At 40.1% G+C, this 16,236-nt stretch overlaps 1 protein-coding gene across 2 annotated transcripts in view; it reads left to right on the top strand.

Annotated features, from left to right (window-relative positions):
* tex264b (testis expressed 264, ER-phagy receptor b) overlaps positions 1-16,236 on the top strand; it is a 31,337-nt gene that overhangs the window by 3,493 nt on the left and 11,608 nt on the right. For both annotated transcript variants that reach the window (XR_014598456.1, XM_084029516.1), the window contains exon 2: positions 1,684-1,905. Coding sequence is in view for 1 of the 2 variants with exons in the window: in XM_084029516.1 (XP_083885642.1) it covers positions 1,684-1,905 (222 nt within the window). In the remaining variant the exon portion in view is untranslated. The remainder of the gene's footprint in view (positions 1-1,683; positions 1,906-16,236) is intronic.

Genomic DNA, 16,236 nt, shown 5'->3' with positions numbered 1-16,236 from the left:
TGTACTTTTGGTACTTAGAATATAATATTGTAACTATTTATATATTCTAGAGGTGTAAGGATTCATTCGATGCATCGATGAATCGATTGTCAGTCCTATAGATTCAACTTAATCGATCTGCTAAAATAAATACATAGAATGAATCGTTTTGGCTTCACCAATAATCGATATGTATGTGTTTAATCGTATGAATCATGATTCTTATTTATAATTTATGATTAATGTTTTAATACGTTTAAGAAACTCTCCCCTGCCAGCATGTAGTCTATTGAAAAATGTTAGAAATAACTGAGCGTTACATTTTTGTATTCAGCATAAAATATTAGAAATATTAATATTATCTTTTATAGAATAAATATGTTAAATAAGTAATTCTGTGGTCTCTTTATTTTTTCCCCTTTCAGAGGAAAACAGATAGTCTCACTCGCATTATTGCATGTTTATTTAATGGATATATCATTTTGGTTACAAGTTACTGAATCGAATCTAATCGTTCCAAAAAAAAATTGTTTTTTGTTGAATTAAATCGGCAACTACTGTATTGTTAATCGAATTGAATCAAATCGCTATGAAGCCAAAGATTCACACCCCTAATATATTCTATATATTGCATAGGTACAAAGGTACCTGTGTATCTATGCAATATATGTATGTATATGTGTGTATATAATTTATGTATATATACAGTATGTGAGGAATCGAGGAGGAAATAAGCTTTCTCAGATACAGTGGTTGTGCTAGAAGCGTAGCATTAATAGGTTTATGGACAAATTGGGCCATTCCAGCTTATTTATTGAGCCTTCAGCGATGCTCAGCTCAGCACAGTGGGGAGAAAGTCTCGGCTATCCCAGGAGGATTCATTTATGAAGAGCGTCTCCCTTTTCTTTTTTCTTTTTAATAGGCACTAGGGTGTTCAGAGGGAAGGAGCAATAATTGCCACACTGCCAAATGATCCAATTAGAGCTCCAATTAATGAGAATATTTTCTCCTTAAATTTGGCACCTGGCTGACAAAACGATGTCTACATCCCATTGTGTTATATAATATGCTATGCACTATTCATAAAATGACCTTACATTACATCCGTAGTGTTTATAACTCACCGGCCTTTAGAGACTTTGGAAGTCGATGCTGTAGGTAAGGTGACATTTCAGAGTTTCCCCATTTGTTTTTAAGGGAGATTGACCGGCGAGAGAAGAGATGATGTTGTGAATGGCAAACAACTTCAATGGCAAGTGGGCCAAATAGGAAAATCACTTTTCATGGGCCACGCAGAATACTTTGTCAATTAATAGCCAGAAATGATTGTTGCACAGTATGATGTTAATAAATATATTAGAGAGCTAGCTGGTATGTAACTTAGTAGATTCATTCATCATATCACACCCATGCCAGCCTGAATCAGTTTCTAGACTAAAAATGCCGTATCCAGTCCATGTTCCCGCACAAAAACATTCACACATTAGTAATGGTTCTGAAATCTCCACATTGCATTTTTGCTTAAAAGCATGACTCTGTCAGTATCGCTGCTGTCATATTGGAGGCTCTGTATGATTATGGCATTTAGAACGGGAACAAACAGGGAAAAGGGGAAAAGTCAAATACTGATCTGTCACTCCATCTTGTTTATAGCTTCTCTCTGAAAGACCTTTAATAAGTCGTTCCTCTCATGTTTGCTTCTAGGTGCCGGGACCACAGTGCCGCTATGCTGTCGGCAGTATCCTGAGCGAGGGAGAAAACGAGGCCGACGAGGAACTTCTGCAGAGCTATAAGACATCCGGCTTTAATGTCTTTTCCTTTCCCGGAGTCACACATGTGGTCACTACCTCGTTCCCCCACAGGACCTTCTTCTCTGTCCTCCTGGGAGTAAGAAGAGTTTACCCACGACTGGAGCTCCACATCAAGGTATTCTGCCCTTTGTTTTAAATAACCGATTATTTGTTTATTCAAATGACATATCTTTATCTCATTTAATATCTTTATCTACATGAAGAAAACAGAAGTTATGTGTGCATCACATATCTGTATCTTTACACACCCAGCATTATCAGCATCAGGCTTAAGGCCTCAATGTTGAGTCAGCACACAAAGTGCTCTTAAAACACAGCGTCCAGATATAGACTGTGGGCTGTCAGTGTTTCTATTTCCACTCATTGTGGAATATTTTACATCAGGTGCATTAACCATCATGAGCCTGTGTGCTTATTTTTATGAAACAGGAAAGTGAATGTGCGATGTTAAACGCATGTGTGTATGAAAGGATGAATCACTGCTCACTCTAAGGTGGGCTTTCAAGCGGTAGCAAGTAAATGATCAATATCTAACCCTCGCGATCGTCACATGCACATCTGAGTCATATCCATAAAGTGTTCTGTCGTGAAATCCTCTCTTCACATCCCCTGGAGGTGTTTGTTAGGAAGTACAGCGGGAGGAGAAAGAACGAGAACAATCCCAGCTCCTTTTTAGCACATTATGATGAACGATCTCAACGAATGCTATACTTGAGGGATGCTGGGAAAGTGAGTCATTGTGACGAGCCGAGAGTTTTGTGTTTGGGTTTAATTATGCAGTGTGCTGAAAACAGGTGGCGACACCACAGGTTGTCTCGATCACTCCGCTTCCGTTGGAGGAATGTGTCTGTGTGTCCTGTCTGGCTACTTCTGCCATCTGCTTGGACGCTGTTTAAATCTGGCTGCACGCCAGCGGCACGTACCCTTTCTCCGAGGTCAGCTTACACAGCCATCAAAGTGGACGCTAGTCTCCTTTGAATCGTTATATTACTGAACATGTTTACATATCAACATTCACAGGGCGACAAACTAAATATATTGTTGGGCAAATCCAGGAATTTTTCAGCCCTCAAAGAGAGCATTTAAAGGATTATTACCTGTCATGAGCTTTCTTATATCTTTCCAACCAGTGCACGCTGACTTGCTGAAGGAAGTTGGAAGGTCAAAAGAAGAACTTTTCGGCTTTATTTTGATAGTGAGAGGGAGAAATGCAGGGGAGAGATGGGGCGTGATGTCTCCATGATGTGAGTTCGGCCAGACTCGAACCCTCAAATGCATATTTGTATGCCGTCTACCCAGCACACACAACTGAAATATAAATCTGAAATATATTTGTGTAACAAACGGCCTGGAAACATTATAAACTAAATACAAAACACAAAAACATTTGAATTAAAATGTATCACTGCATAAAATTCAACCAAAGCGTGGCTCACATTTAACAGAAGCAGCACAAACGGGTTCTAAATGGATTTCTTTTCGTGAACAAAGCGTGCTGTTGATGGCTGACACTTTGAATATCCCAAGTGGTGAGACCTTTTCGAACAGGCTCATCAGCGTTTAGCATGCCTGGCTTGTTATGGCAGAATGATTTCTGTCTGTCAGACACTTTAAGTTGCCGCGCCACAGTCGGGCCTGATATTTGCCCAGACCATCGATCGACCCCGGCGTGTTTTTTCGTCTCTGCCTTGGCTCTTTAGTGGTGGGCTACATGACAAACACCTTGGCATCATGGGATTTGACTCGAGCACCGTGACCAGGCCTTCAGACTGGATTGGGGGGGGGGGCTGGTAATAATATTGCTGACATTCACAGAGATCTAAAGGTTTGTGAAAGGCAGACGATGGGACATTTGTTCGCTCCAGGGCACTGAAGTTTGTTTCCAGCACAGAGGTTAGGGGCTGAATATAAAACCAGTTTCCCTTTGTCCCATTTGGTCGCATGGTGTGACAGTGATCACGAAATCTTCCTCAGCATGACGGAGAATGAAGCCTTATCTTTGGGACATATGGTGCTGCCTCTCATAATTCTTGTCCGAGTCGTCCACATGGGCGACGCAAAGCGGTGCACAGATGCTCGTCCGCAGGGCCTGTTAATCAGCAGACTTTTAGATAAAGGTGACATACATTCAGAAAGGTCAGGAAAGGTTATCTGCTGGACAAAGTCATGGGGGCATGAAAGTTTTAGTGCCAGGTTAAATAATAATTAATTTGCAAATGTGAATAGTAATCACAATTCTGGCGATGTTTGAAATATTCTCATCAAGGACATTAAACAATTTATTCCCATACGCATAAACCGGCCATCATATGGTGGAAGAACTGAATTTAAACAGTAAAGTAAAGGCCCTGAGGATGCTTTCCATGCAGAAGTTTTTGTGTCTCTAAGTAAGTTGTACATATTTATTTTGTTTGCTTCAGCTGTAACTCATGACACAAGGATCAATGCTGCAACCTACAGCTCTGAAAAGTAAAGCCAAGCCCGGGGTGCCTTTTAAACTTGATTTTGTATTTCAGTAAATAATAGTTTATGGTCTCAATTGCTAGTTTCCACTCTTCTTCAATAATTTACAAAATTATGTCTGTTCTTTCACTGACGAAATCTTCCTCATTTGAACCCATCGAAGCCCAACGTATCCAATACGCACATGTATGCACAGTGGCGTAAACGCATCATACACATACAAAAATTCTATTGTAACAGAGTTATTGTTATGACGCAATGATAAGCGTTAATCTCTGTTGATGGATGCAGTGTCAGGATGAAAAGTTCTTATGTTGAAATGGGATTGAATTTGACTGTTATTTTTATAACTATTATACTTTTAAAACACCACGCATGGTAATAGAATTTAGCCAATGTACTCTTTGGCTCATAATCAGTTGGATTTGACACATCCAGAATCTCATTCAGATTCATCTCACCTTAGTAAGGTATGAACTATTTGGCTATTTCTGTGTTATTGCTGAAGGCGCCATCTCCAACATGTTTTTTAAATTTATTCCCACAATCTATCTATAGTTTCTATGAATGTTTGTGTGTATCACACCTGTTAAAAATCTTAATCATCGTGTGTAATCTTCCGGTCTGAATCTTTGTGATCACAAACAAAAGGCATCGGAGGAGTTAATTCCTAACGGAATACATTGTGCAATCAAAATGAGCTGCTTAAATCAATTTGTAAAGTTTAATTTAAAGTTTAGGACCTCAGACATTCTATTAGCAGGTGTTATTTTTAACTAATGAATTATATTAACGCACAAAATTATTGGGCCTCTTTCATCGAGTGTGTTGCATCGCGGTCCTGCGAGCCAACTGGTCCCGCGGGACGCTCTGTGGAGTTTGCCTGTTCACTGTTCAAACATGGCTTTAATCCTCCAGCTGCCGGGACTCTACTGTTGGTGTTAAATGTCACATCTACATATGATTGATCCGATTCAAACTTTATCCTCTGTTGCTCTGTCGCTCTGAATCAAGACCAGGCGGGATGAGATTACAATTTAAGAAGGGGAGTTATTTATAGATATGGGACAAATAGTTTTGTGCCAGCGGCCATTTTATCAATCACTAGGGATGCGAGGATCGAGTGAATGCTTCGAAGATGCACGCTGTCTAGTTTGATGTTATCAGTCTGTGTAATTTTTCTCCCTGGTTTTCCTGCCGGCACTGTGAAAATATGTGAAAGAGTACACCTGTAAATAACAAATATTGTAGTTTTCTTTTTTTACTTAACTCCCTCAAAATGAGATAAAGAATACTTTAAGCACATATGGCACCTATTAGCTGCTCGTCACAGTAGGACTACAACACCCCCAAATCCCTCGGGAATCACACCAGTAAAATGTTCAGACTTTTTAGAAATATGTGGAAAAACTGGGTGGGAAAGAAACAGAAATGTTTTTTCCTGCATTCGAAAGCCAACTGGACTATAGTTTGAAATCACCCTCTAAATGTAAAACCTGCTGCTGACATAATCGTGATTGGATGATTTACCAAACAATGTCCAAATGTCTTCCACAACTAGTTCCAGCTCTATTAGGACTAATACGTTGCATCAATATGGCTCTTTCCAACATGGTCAGTTTATATTTCTGTGATGTGGTTCAGCTAGAGAAGAACACACACACACACACACACACACACACACACACACACACACGTATATATACACACACACACACACACACACACACGTATATATACACACACACACACACACACACACACACACACGCACACACACACACACACGCACACACACACACACACACACACACACACACACGCACACACTTGTATCAACTAAAATATTCCAACAATTTGCTTGTGTCTTTTGTTGAGACAGGCATGCAAATTAAATGAATTTGCTCCAGTGTCCTCTTGAGGGATTTTCTGAAAAGTAATCCGAGAAGCAATTTTGAACCATTCAAGTATGAGTCGGACTTCAGGGTGGGGGCACCTAACCAAGGTGCTGAGGTTTGGGACCTCGCTGAGCTAACTAAAGAAATGGGAAAGATAAAAAAAAAAGAGAGGCTTAAGACTTAACTGCCTTATTCAGCTCAGTGACTTTCAAACAGTCCTTGTTCATTTGTCAAGGCTGAATAAGTCCGTGTAAAGAGCGTTGTTGCTTGAGTGACACCTGGATTGTTCGTCCTGGCAGCGACTACTGTCATTCATTATGCTGCCAGCCCCTTTGAACCGCTTTTTTCCCCCTTCAGGGCTTTGAAATGAAATGTAGACTCTAAAAAGGGCTGTAGAAGTACTATGTTCCATTATCCCCTCCTCCATGTGAAACAATAGGACCCTTAGAAAATGTCTGCAAAGATTGTAGTACCATTGAGGAAACCATTCTGTGCCTCTTAAGTAATCATGTGATAAAGCAAAAACAGATAAGAGAAGGGAGGCATCATTAATATGACGGTTTTATTGGATTGGTTCGTTAAGTAAATGAAAAGATATTAAAGGGAAGTAAATTGCCAGGGAGAAAAGGAGGGCACATGACACTAATGGAGTGGAACGGTATCCTCTGTAATTTTACAGATTACTGTCATTAACACAGAGGCTGCAGGAAGCCACGTGTTGTCTTGATGTACACATGTAGCTAAGAAAAGAGCTGACAGATTAAGACAAAGTCTGTTTACATGTCTCAGGGCGTGTTGCTGCATATGTGACAAAGATGAGATGTGTAAAATCGGATAAATAGCGAGGTGCAGGGATGATGTATTTTTCTTGGCTAAATCTGGAAGTTAGCATCGCACTGGTTCCCTTGATAAAAAGCTAATGGGATTTTTCTTAATCCTTATTTAATTGCGGATTATTGCAGGAAGTGAGCTCTGCAGCAAACAAATGTTGACGATACTTTTAGGTTTTGTTCTGCAAAAAAACTAACACCCCCCACCCAAAAAAAAAGCACTTCTATGTTCTTATCTATAGCACTGTTGTATTTAAGGTATCCTTGCTGAACAGCTATACTTTACTTAGACGAGGACCTAACACTTGTTTCTATTTTTTAGCTCTTACTTTATCGGCAATGATATGTTGTGGTTTCTTTCTTTCTAAGTCGCTTTGGACAAAAGCGTCTGCTAAATGTCCTAAATGTAAGATAATCTACAAATGAACAGCAATTTTATGATTTTTTAAGAAACAAAACTATAAATAAAGTCCATGGTCACATGATCGAACAAAGAGGTTGTAAAGGCAGACAAGTTGGCAGACATTCTGTAATAATATTTTGCTGGCAACCCCCTTTTAAAGGCAGCTTCCGGATTTATGAAAGGGGTATGTGCTTATGTATTTTACATTGTAGAACAAATCTCTTAAGTTACCCACAGATTGTATTTCAGGCATCTAACCAAAAACCCTTCAAAACGCCTATTGATTTTGTCGATTGATTTTGTTGATTGACTTTGAGACGAGGGAACTGGAGGTGCAAACCTATGAACTAACTTCTGGGTTTTAGGACTTATTCCTGCAGGACTCTATTGCTTCAAGTGAGTCGCCGTTGGTTTTGAAGACTACAAATTTGAAAGTTAGAAAGAAGTGATCTTACCGGACCTCAGTAGTCCACTCCTCATCTCTGCTTGAGGCTGGCGAGGCTCCATTAGCCACTACTAACATAGTCACCCAGCTGAAGGCAGTTAAGTTGTATTGTGGGTACAGAAGTTGGCAGGTTTACAGTAGAAGGGAAAGATTTTGGTGCTGTTTAAAAATGGTTCATCTTTAGTCAAAGTGGAGCACTCAACACCATCGGGAGTTCAAGTTTTGGCTACAGTTTAGTTCCATTTTCCGTTTTCAGTTTTTCCTCTTTGTTCGGAAAAACTGCAATGCCCTGTGGGATTTAAAAAAAGAAAAGAAGGCATGGTCTTGTGGTCATGTCAGCTGTAAGAGAGTCAGTCCCTGTTCCCTGCAGCATCTGAAAGCCCGCTGTCATTATCAACCATCAGGTGAATATTACCTTTGAAGTCATTTCTTACTGTAGTGGGTAGTTGGTCGTCCCTGCAGCATTTAGCACAAAACACACGTCTTGCTTCTCAATTCTGAAACGCTCACGCTTTGACAGATGTTATTTTCTGTTGTTACATTTCTTCCTCTACTGTGCTCATTTTATGCAAGAGAAATCTGCTGCATATACAGTATGTCTTCTTCATAATGAGGGAACCGTGCAGACTGCAATCTGAACTCATCCCTGAGCAAATATGACCAGAATGACCCTGAAATATACTTGAGTGAGATGGAGAAACTTCTATATAGTCCTATATTTCTATAAGCAGTTGTTCCGCAGAAACACTGAATAGCCAACGGGCATGGGCATGTAAATGTTTATCGGTACACAGTTGTAAAACTTGCTAACATTGTGTGTCATATACAGTGTGTGCACCATGCTTTATTTTTAAGATGCACATTCCAGATCCTGAAATCACACATCAACCGCAAGCATTCACTCAAACGAGGGCAACATCTTTCAATTTGGCTCTCATCACCATTGACAGTTTTCTAAAAACTTAAAATAGATATGCATTTAATACTGGTAACCTGTCTTCTACACAGTTTATTTGTCTCTGAATTCCTTTGCTTGTCTTGTAGGGAGTCCAAGGTTGTCTGTCTTTTCAAGTAAAACAAACCAGTTACATAACTCGATGTCAAAAACTCTACAGGGAACCTTTAGTGGTGACGTGTTGTCTCTCTGACGAGATGAAAGCAAATCAGACATGTATAACAATAACAATATACTCTCACTGATATTATCCTACAAACTGCCACACTCTCAAAAGTCCACAAAGGCAAATTAAACTTGTAATGTGTCTTTGTTTTCAGACATGTTTTCCCATATTATTATTCTTCCATTATTATCAGTGATAATTACTTTAATTTCAATCACCTTTTTGAAGTAATTTCTACCTTGACCCACTGCTTTCACTGGCTATTGGTGACAAATATCAAGCTTATCTGTTTTCAGATCAATTTTCAAATCAAAGTAAAGGATTAGAATACCGTTTTTAACACATCAATACATATTGATCTTTGATTTATTAACTTTTGGTTTCGGTGAAGGCATATAATACACAGGTGGTGTATTTTGTCCATTTGTGTTATGCTGATGTTGGTTGGTGGGTTCAGAGTTGCTATTTTTCTTGCTCACAAAGAAATGGAAAATTATAGTTAATATACCGAAAAACAGCCCTGTTTGCAAATTATCTGAATGCAGTATGGCGGTTGGAAGCACTTATCTGCCACTTTGTCCCATCAGCTGCTCTTCAGTGCTGGCAGCATGGTGTTCACATCCTTTTGCCTTTCTCCTCAGGAGACAACGAGCCTTTGTCGAGGCAGAGGTTGTTGTTGTTTGTATCTGTCTCTGGACTCAGAATGATCATTTGTCAGCTGTTTTGCTCTGTTTTTCCCGTCTATCTCCACGGGCAGCAGATCGTCCCTTTTCTCCATCAATTTTTCCAATGTCTTTATCTCATCAAGGCTGACTCGTTCTCACAGGATTCAGGAGGTGCAATGCCCCCTGGGGTCTGGTGTCACTCTAAACTTCTGTTAAGCTTCTGTTAGACACAATCAAATACTGGAATATGTTAATAGATTTGATTTGTTCCCTTAGTAATCCCTGTAACCTATTATTCTTCCCACGTGTAATCTCTATAAATAGAGGCAGCAGGACAAGATTTTGGTATCAGAAGTGTTCTGGTTTGCGTTTGTAGGCATCATGTTTGGCTGAATGCAGATCAACAAAGAGAGCAAAACAGGCTGGACGCATTGGCTGAAACGCAATATTGTAACCCACTGACTATCGTCTGATGATTTCGATTTGCAAATTTTAAAATTAGCTTGTAAACTGGCTAAACAATCTGGTTGTACACGTTGTCTCTCAACTCCATTCTCACATCAGAAGTTGCTAATCAAAGTGTAAACATTGTGCAGTGCACGGAAAAGGAAGTCTTGGCCTGGATATCCACTGGCTTTACTATTTTATTGCTAAAATGTTGGATTTTGAGCTCCTTATTCCACCATACATTTGGAGCATAAACTCTAAACTATATTAAAATAATGATTAAATATTATCTCAACTAAAATTCCAATGAGATAACTTTACTGTGTGATTCATGAGCAGCATTTCCTCCACACACTTCGTGTTTCACGCCACGTCTAGACTGATTTGAATGGTAGTCGATGTGATTATTCCCCCAGATGATGATTCTGATCATCATCGTGGAGGGAATAATGTTCAGGAGAATGGTGCCCTGTTATTTGTCTTATGAGTAATATGGCATGCATTTGTGGGCGGTCCTAAAGGCACCGGATGAAGGGAGATCCATGAACATTCAGGGACGTGATTCATCAGGAGCCTCCTGGGAAAAGCACGTCTTATTTCTTTGTGTGTTGGGAATAATTGGCTCCTCTACAGAACCACCACTGGTAGCTTGTGCAAACAGTCGGATTTATCTATATCAGCCTCGGCTGTGGTTATTGTTATCTCCTTGTTAAAACCACTCCTCTGGTGCCCAAATGTATTCACTAAATTTGTCACACATGCAGTCGCTGAGTGCCTCTTTATATCCGAGTAAAACATCGTCTTCACCACCAACACTTCCAAGCCCACACTGGAGAGAAATGTGTTTTTCTTTTGTCTATCATTGGATTCCTTCTCACAAGGGAAATTGTCATTCTTAAGAAGTAATACTGGAAAAGTACATGAAAAATACAATAAATAAATATTATACCCTTCATCTTGAAAACACAAGTCACATTTAAATGTATTTTTAATTATATTTATACTTTATACTTATTTTTTTAGTAGGGATCTATTGTGTTAGCGTGATTGTCTTATCCGGTCATACCTAAAGACATTATTCTTCAGCAATCTGCGTTTTTCTTAAAGCTCTTTAAATGCACTCTAATAGTTTCATAATAACTGGTTTTTGCAACCATTATTTGACTCTAAATATGATCAAAGCAACAGTAAAGAGACTCCACTTAACAGACTTCCTTCCTTCAAATCACTCTGGTCTAATTGCTTAATTTAGAATGATTTTTTGTTGTCCGGGATCAAAGAAGTCACTTAAACTCAACTCCAAATCATTTAAAATCTCCGCTCGACCCATGTGTTGCCAGGAATCAGGTTATTTTGTGCGTGTAAATATCTTACCCAGTGCACTAACCAACCACAGCGTCCACATTTTAATGGCTTGTAGAATTCAACTTCTATTTGCGGTGTACAGATTTCCAGGAATATTGTTTAAGAGCTCTAAACATACCAATGCCACATATGATGTATTTACAGAGACGTCCCGTGCAGATGTTTTCCCCCAGGCTAACCTGGAAAGAGAGGGCACTAGCACATCCTCTCCTTCATGTAGACCATCCTTCACCAGCTCCCCCAGGACCTGCAGTGTGGCTACAAATACACACTTAGCATAAGAAAGTGCTTGAGACGTGTGTGTGTGTTTATATATGCCTGTATGCGTGATGTTTCTTTTGGTAGCGCCCTACAGTCTACATATTCCATTCATTTCCAACCCGTTGTTGATGCAGATTTCCCTTTGCAGTGTTTCAGTAGCAAAGCGACTTGACTTGGAATTAGCTCAATATTTAACCCATTAACTGAGCTTCCATGGTACCTTTGAATGGTTCCCAATGAAACAGCTGTGGCACAGGCTGATGTGTGCTTGTCTTCTGAACAAACAAGGATGTGATACTCCTGCTCTCCTCCATATTTGGTCTCAACACATTGATGGAGAATCGTCCTATTTACCCATTTGTGATTCGTGACTTAAGCCCAAATTATGCTTCCGCGTCGACACAACGCAAGGGGGCTTGCGGACCCCTTACGTCCTTGCGGACCCCCCTTACGTCCAACGCAAGGGCCTGACGTGCACCTCCCAAAAATCCTAGACGCGCGTCGAGGCGACGCAACACCAACACCAACGCAGCGGCATTGGCTGTGATTGGTCCGCTAACTACATCCGCTGGAGACCGCTATCCGGTTTCCACTCATAAACACAGCCATTTAAACTTTTAATAGACTACTTTTATTGTTTGCACCTCGTTTTATTGTTTGCACCTTCTCGCTTTTGCACAAAGAAATAAAACACCAAGTTCTGAAAAATTGTGGATGTTTAAAGCCGGAAAGTAAACAAATAGGCTATAACGAGGCTAACGACGATATACGCCAAGAGTCTCGGTCGGTCGGTCAGTCTTTACAAAAAACATAGCGCCCTCTACCGGTGTGGCATTGAATTGCATTTCGACACGTAAACCCAACGCAGAACCATCACGGTCTCCAAGCAACTGCGTGGCCGTTGCGTGATCACTACGCGGAAGCATAACCGAGCCTATACTCTGCATTTCCAGTCACGGTTGGCAACGCAACGAAAAAAAAAGCACAACACGAAGCAACGTAGTCCATTTAGTTCTTTCTAATGTTGAAACAATTTAATCACAGTAATGTGAGGTCTTAGCTCTTGTAATGTCTATTCCCTTAACAATGCTACAGTGTAATCATGTTTTCATACCTGAGAAACAAAACAATGTGTTTCCGTCCAAACATATTGCCATATATGCTGTGGAGGTGTGAAATTGGTCCCGTTACTCTGGACTGTGTTTAAGGGCCCTCCTGGGCTCCCTGATACTGCAGAGAGGATGGAGAGAATCAATCAAAAATCTATAGCTACACTGTCCTCAATACCTTACCCAATTACAAAAGTCTACCGTGCACAGCGATTCCACTGTGGGTCTGATTATTCGCCTTCCCTCTGTTTCCAGGTTAGAAACTGAGCTCAGCATAAAGCTACAGGCTCACTGGGTTAGATTGTTGTTCTACTCACCCAGCAGTGGAATTGATAGGTGTAGGCTGGGGCTCTGTGTGTGACTGCACAAATAATAAAGATGTTCTCGGGTCTAATAATACATTTAAAAAACACTGTAGGGCTGCAACTAATGATTATTTACTTTATCAATTGTTTTTTTAATTATTTTCACATTTAGTCAATTAAATGTTTGTTGCATAAAAAGTCAGAAAACAAAGAAAATGCAGGTTTTTCTTCTTCTTCCTAACATGACATCACCATTTTTTTGCTCGAATAAGCGACCAATCATCAAACTCTAAACTTTACTCATGTTTCACAAAAATGCAAATCATGTACAATTGAACATCAAGTGCTTGGTTGGTGACCCAAGTTCAGGACCCTATAGTGATGCTTCCTCTTATCTTTCCATACACATATTATTTCATCTTGCAGCTGAGGTATCACACTGGGTCATACTCTTAGCTACAATTATACTGTCTCCTATACGTGCATATATAACAATGATTTTAGACGTTATATAGCTTCAGAAATCAAATTGTTGTTGTTGAATGGAACATTTCTTGGTTATGTCTTGATCAGTTTAAACTAGATAAAATTCCCTTACTTAAAAATAGCAAATTTGTTATTAACTTCCTGGAGAACTCCCATGAAGCAATGAATAAAGAAAGTTCTGCTGAGAGCACACACTGGGAGAGTGAAGCCTCTCACTGAATATTAATCTATTCAGAATCAATTAGCATTTAGCATTCCTTTATTCTTCGCTCACGTCTCCGACCGTCACTGGTGGACTGAAAAAGTCAGAATTACTCTCCCCTCCACCTTCCGAGAAAGAGCAGTTTTATTTCTTCATTACTGAGAAGAACATTTGAAATTTGAATTTCTTTCATTTGCCCCTGCTTTCTGTTTTTACAAGGAATTAATTTGAGGTGGAACAAAATAATGGAAAGGTCACATGAAACCTTGAAATAACCGGTTACGAATGCAAATGCACGGATGATTATTGATGCAGCTTTGAGCAGAAGCCTCATGAATATGTCTTTATGTAAAGTAAAATAAGATGTAGATAAAACGAGAATTATAGGTATCCTATGGATGCTTTCAAAAGCTGTGAAAAGGTATGCTGGAATGCACTGACAAATTGATCAGTATAAGTTGTTAGAATTTAATACCATAAATATCTGGCAAGTAGGCCTGGATAAGCTGTTTCGTTTGGTTTTATTTTGAGATAACCAGAATCTGCAGAATCTAAGTACTGATTAGGTCCGATTGTTGCTCTGCACCTTAACACAATATAAAAAATAATGTCCCGATGACATAAGACCTAAGGTCAGGGCTGCAACACTGCAGGGCAAATCCAAAAATATATGTCATGAATGCAATTATAAATCTGGACATCTTATGTGGCCTTAATCATCAGACCAAAGCAGCACTAATTCTTAACAAGATGTTGTGAAGCAGAAACTTTCTTCATCCTGTCGAGGCTGTCCCCATGCAAACAGTCCAAGGTTTGTATAAAAGAGCCCTTTTCTCTATCAGGCACTTTTATTTATTTTTACTTAGATATTTCTGTGGGCGAATGCAGTTTTTCTACAGCCCATCCTGTGCATATAATGCTTTTGTACTCTCATATTTAAAGTGTCTCATTAGACCGTTGAGTCTACTCTCATTTGGCACATTTATTCTGCAGTATTTGTGTCTGCAGCACAAACTAACCAAACCGAATGTATCATCCAGTGTAATCTGTACATTGCCTGACAAATCTCAATTTTCCAGTAAATGTTTTAACACTGAACCCCTCAATGTAGCTGCTGTACCGACAGTGTGTCTGCGCTATGCTTCATTTTCACATTTGATCATTTATTTATCGTCTGAACTGCAAAATTAAACTTGTGTGTCTGTGTCTATGCATTCATGCCCGTGCATCAATATACAATATGTAGCAGTAGCTGATGAGCCATGCCAATGAGGATACACAGACGTCCCTGTAGGGGAAAGCGCACCAATAATTGATGCTTCTGAATCCGTGGAACCGCCAACGTTGTTCCTGCAGACGACAGCGAGAGGAACGTCACCGCTGTCATAATTGGGCTGAGAGACAGATGGTGAGCGAAATGATAGGCTGGAGTTTGACAAGAAGTCAACTGTCTCCTGAAGAACGTGTCTTATGCGCGTCTGTTTAGTCTGCGTGTCTGATTTTTGAGAGATCCTCCGCGTGCGATGTTCCTGTTGTTTCCACTAAACGGTAACCTTCCTGTCACCATTTCCACTTTGCTTGAAAGTGGAACGTCAGCAAGAAGCACGGGGACGCTGCACCCCGAGGGTCTGACAGGAAACTATCATAACGAGCAGTTTCAATACCTGGAGAAATGGCATGCCACATTGTAAGAAATGAATTATGGTCTAAAGTATTTAGGATAATATAGTTCAAACCACCGGTGAAACTGAGGATTCAGCGATGCAGGAACAGCACAATGTGTGAATGCAGAGGTCCTTATTACAATACTTTCTAAATGAATTCACTCAAAAAGCTGTTGCCTGTGGTTTAATCTGATGTAGAATATCATCAGATAATAAACCACCTATTCTCAATGTCTCAATGAAAACCGACATCAATTAGCTATTCAGTTTTAATTTAGCATATTAAGACACATTACCTAATTGATCCCATTGAGATGCTGCGCCGAAGCTGCAATGGGTTTCTGGTATTGCTCGACATTCAGCATATGCCATAAGGGTGAAAGTTTCCGATGTCGGATGTGCATGAGCGGAATAACAAAACATGGTGTATGAAAGGTTAATGAGCCTGGAGAAGTGGAGTGGTCTCTGTCATTTGAGACTTCCCACTTCTGGAGGAGTGAGACAAGTAACGGAAGAACTTGCAGCATTCTGAACAGAAGCAGCGTGCGGAGGCTGAACATTCACGAAGGCAGCTGTGTTGCATCACGTGTGTGTGTGTGTGTGTGTGTGTGTGTGTGTGTGTGTGTGTGTGTGTGTGTGTGTGTGTGTGTGTGTGTGTGTGTGTGTGTGTGTGTGTGTGTGTGTGTGTGTGTGTGTGTGTGTGTGTGTGTGTGTGTGTGTGTGTGTGTGTGTGTGTGGGGGGGGGGCTTTCAGTCATTCTTGACAGGACGCAGACTTGTGAG

This window comes from Eutrigla gurnardus, assembly GCF_963514095.1.
Source record: "Eutrigla gurnardus genome assembly, chromosome: 2".
Classification (NCBI taxonomy): Eukaryota; Metazoa; Chordata; class Actinopteri; order Perciformes; family Triglidae; genus Eutrigla; species Eutrigla gurnardus.
This window is presented reverse-complemented; position numbering and strand designations above follow the sequence as displayed.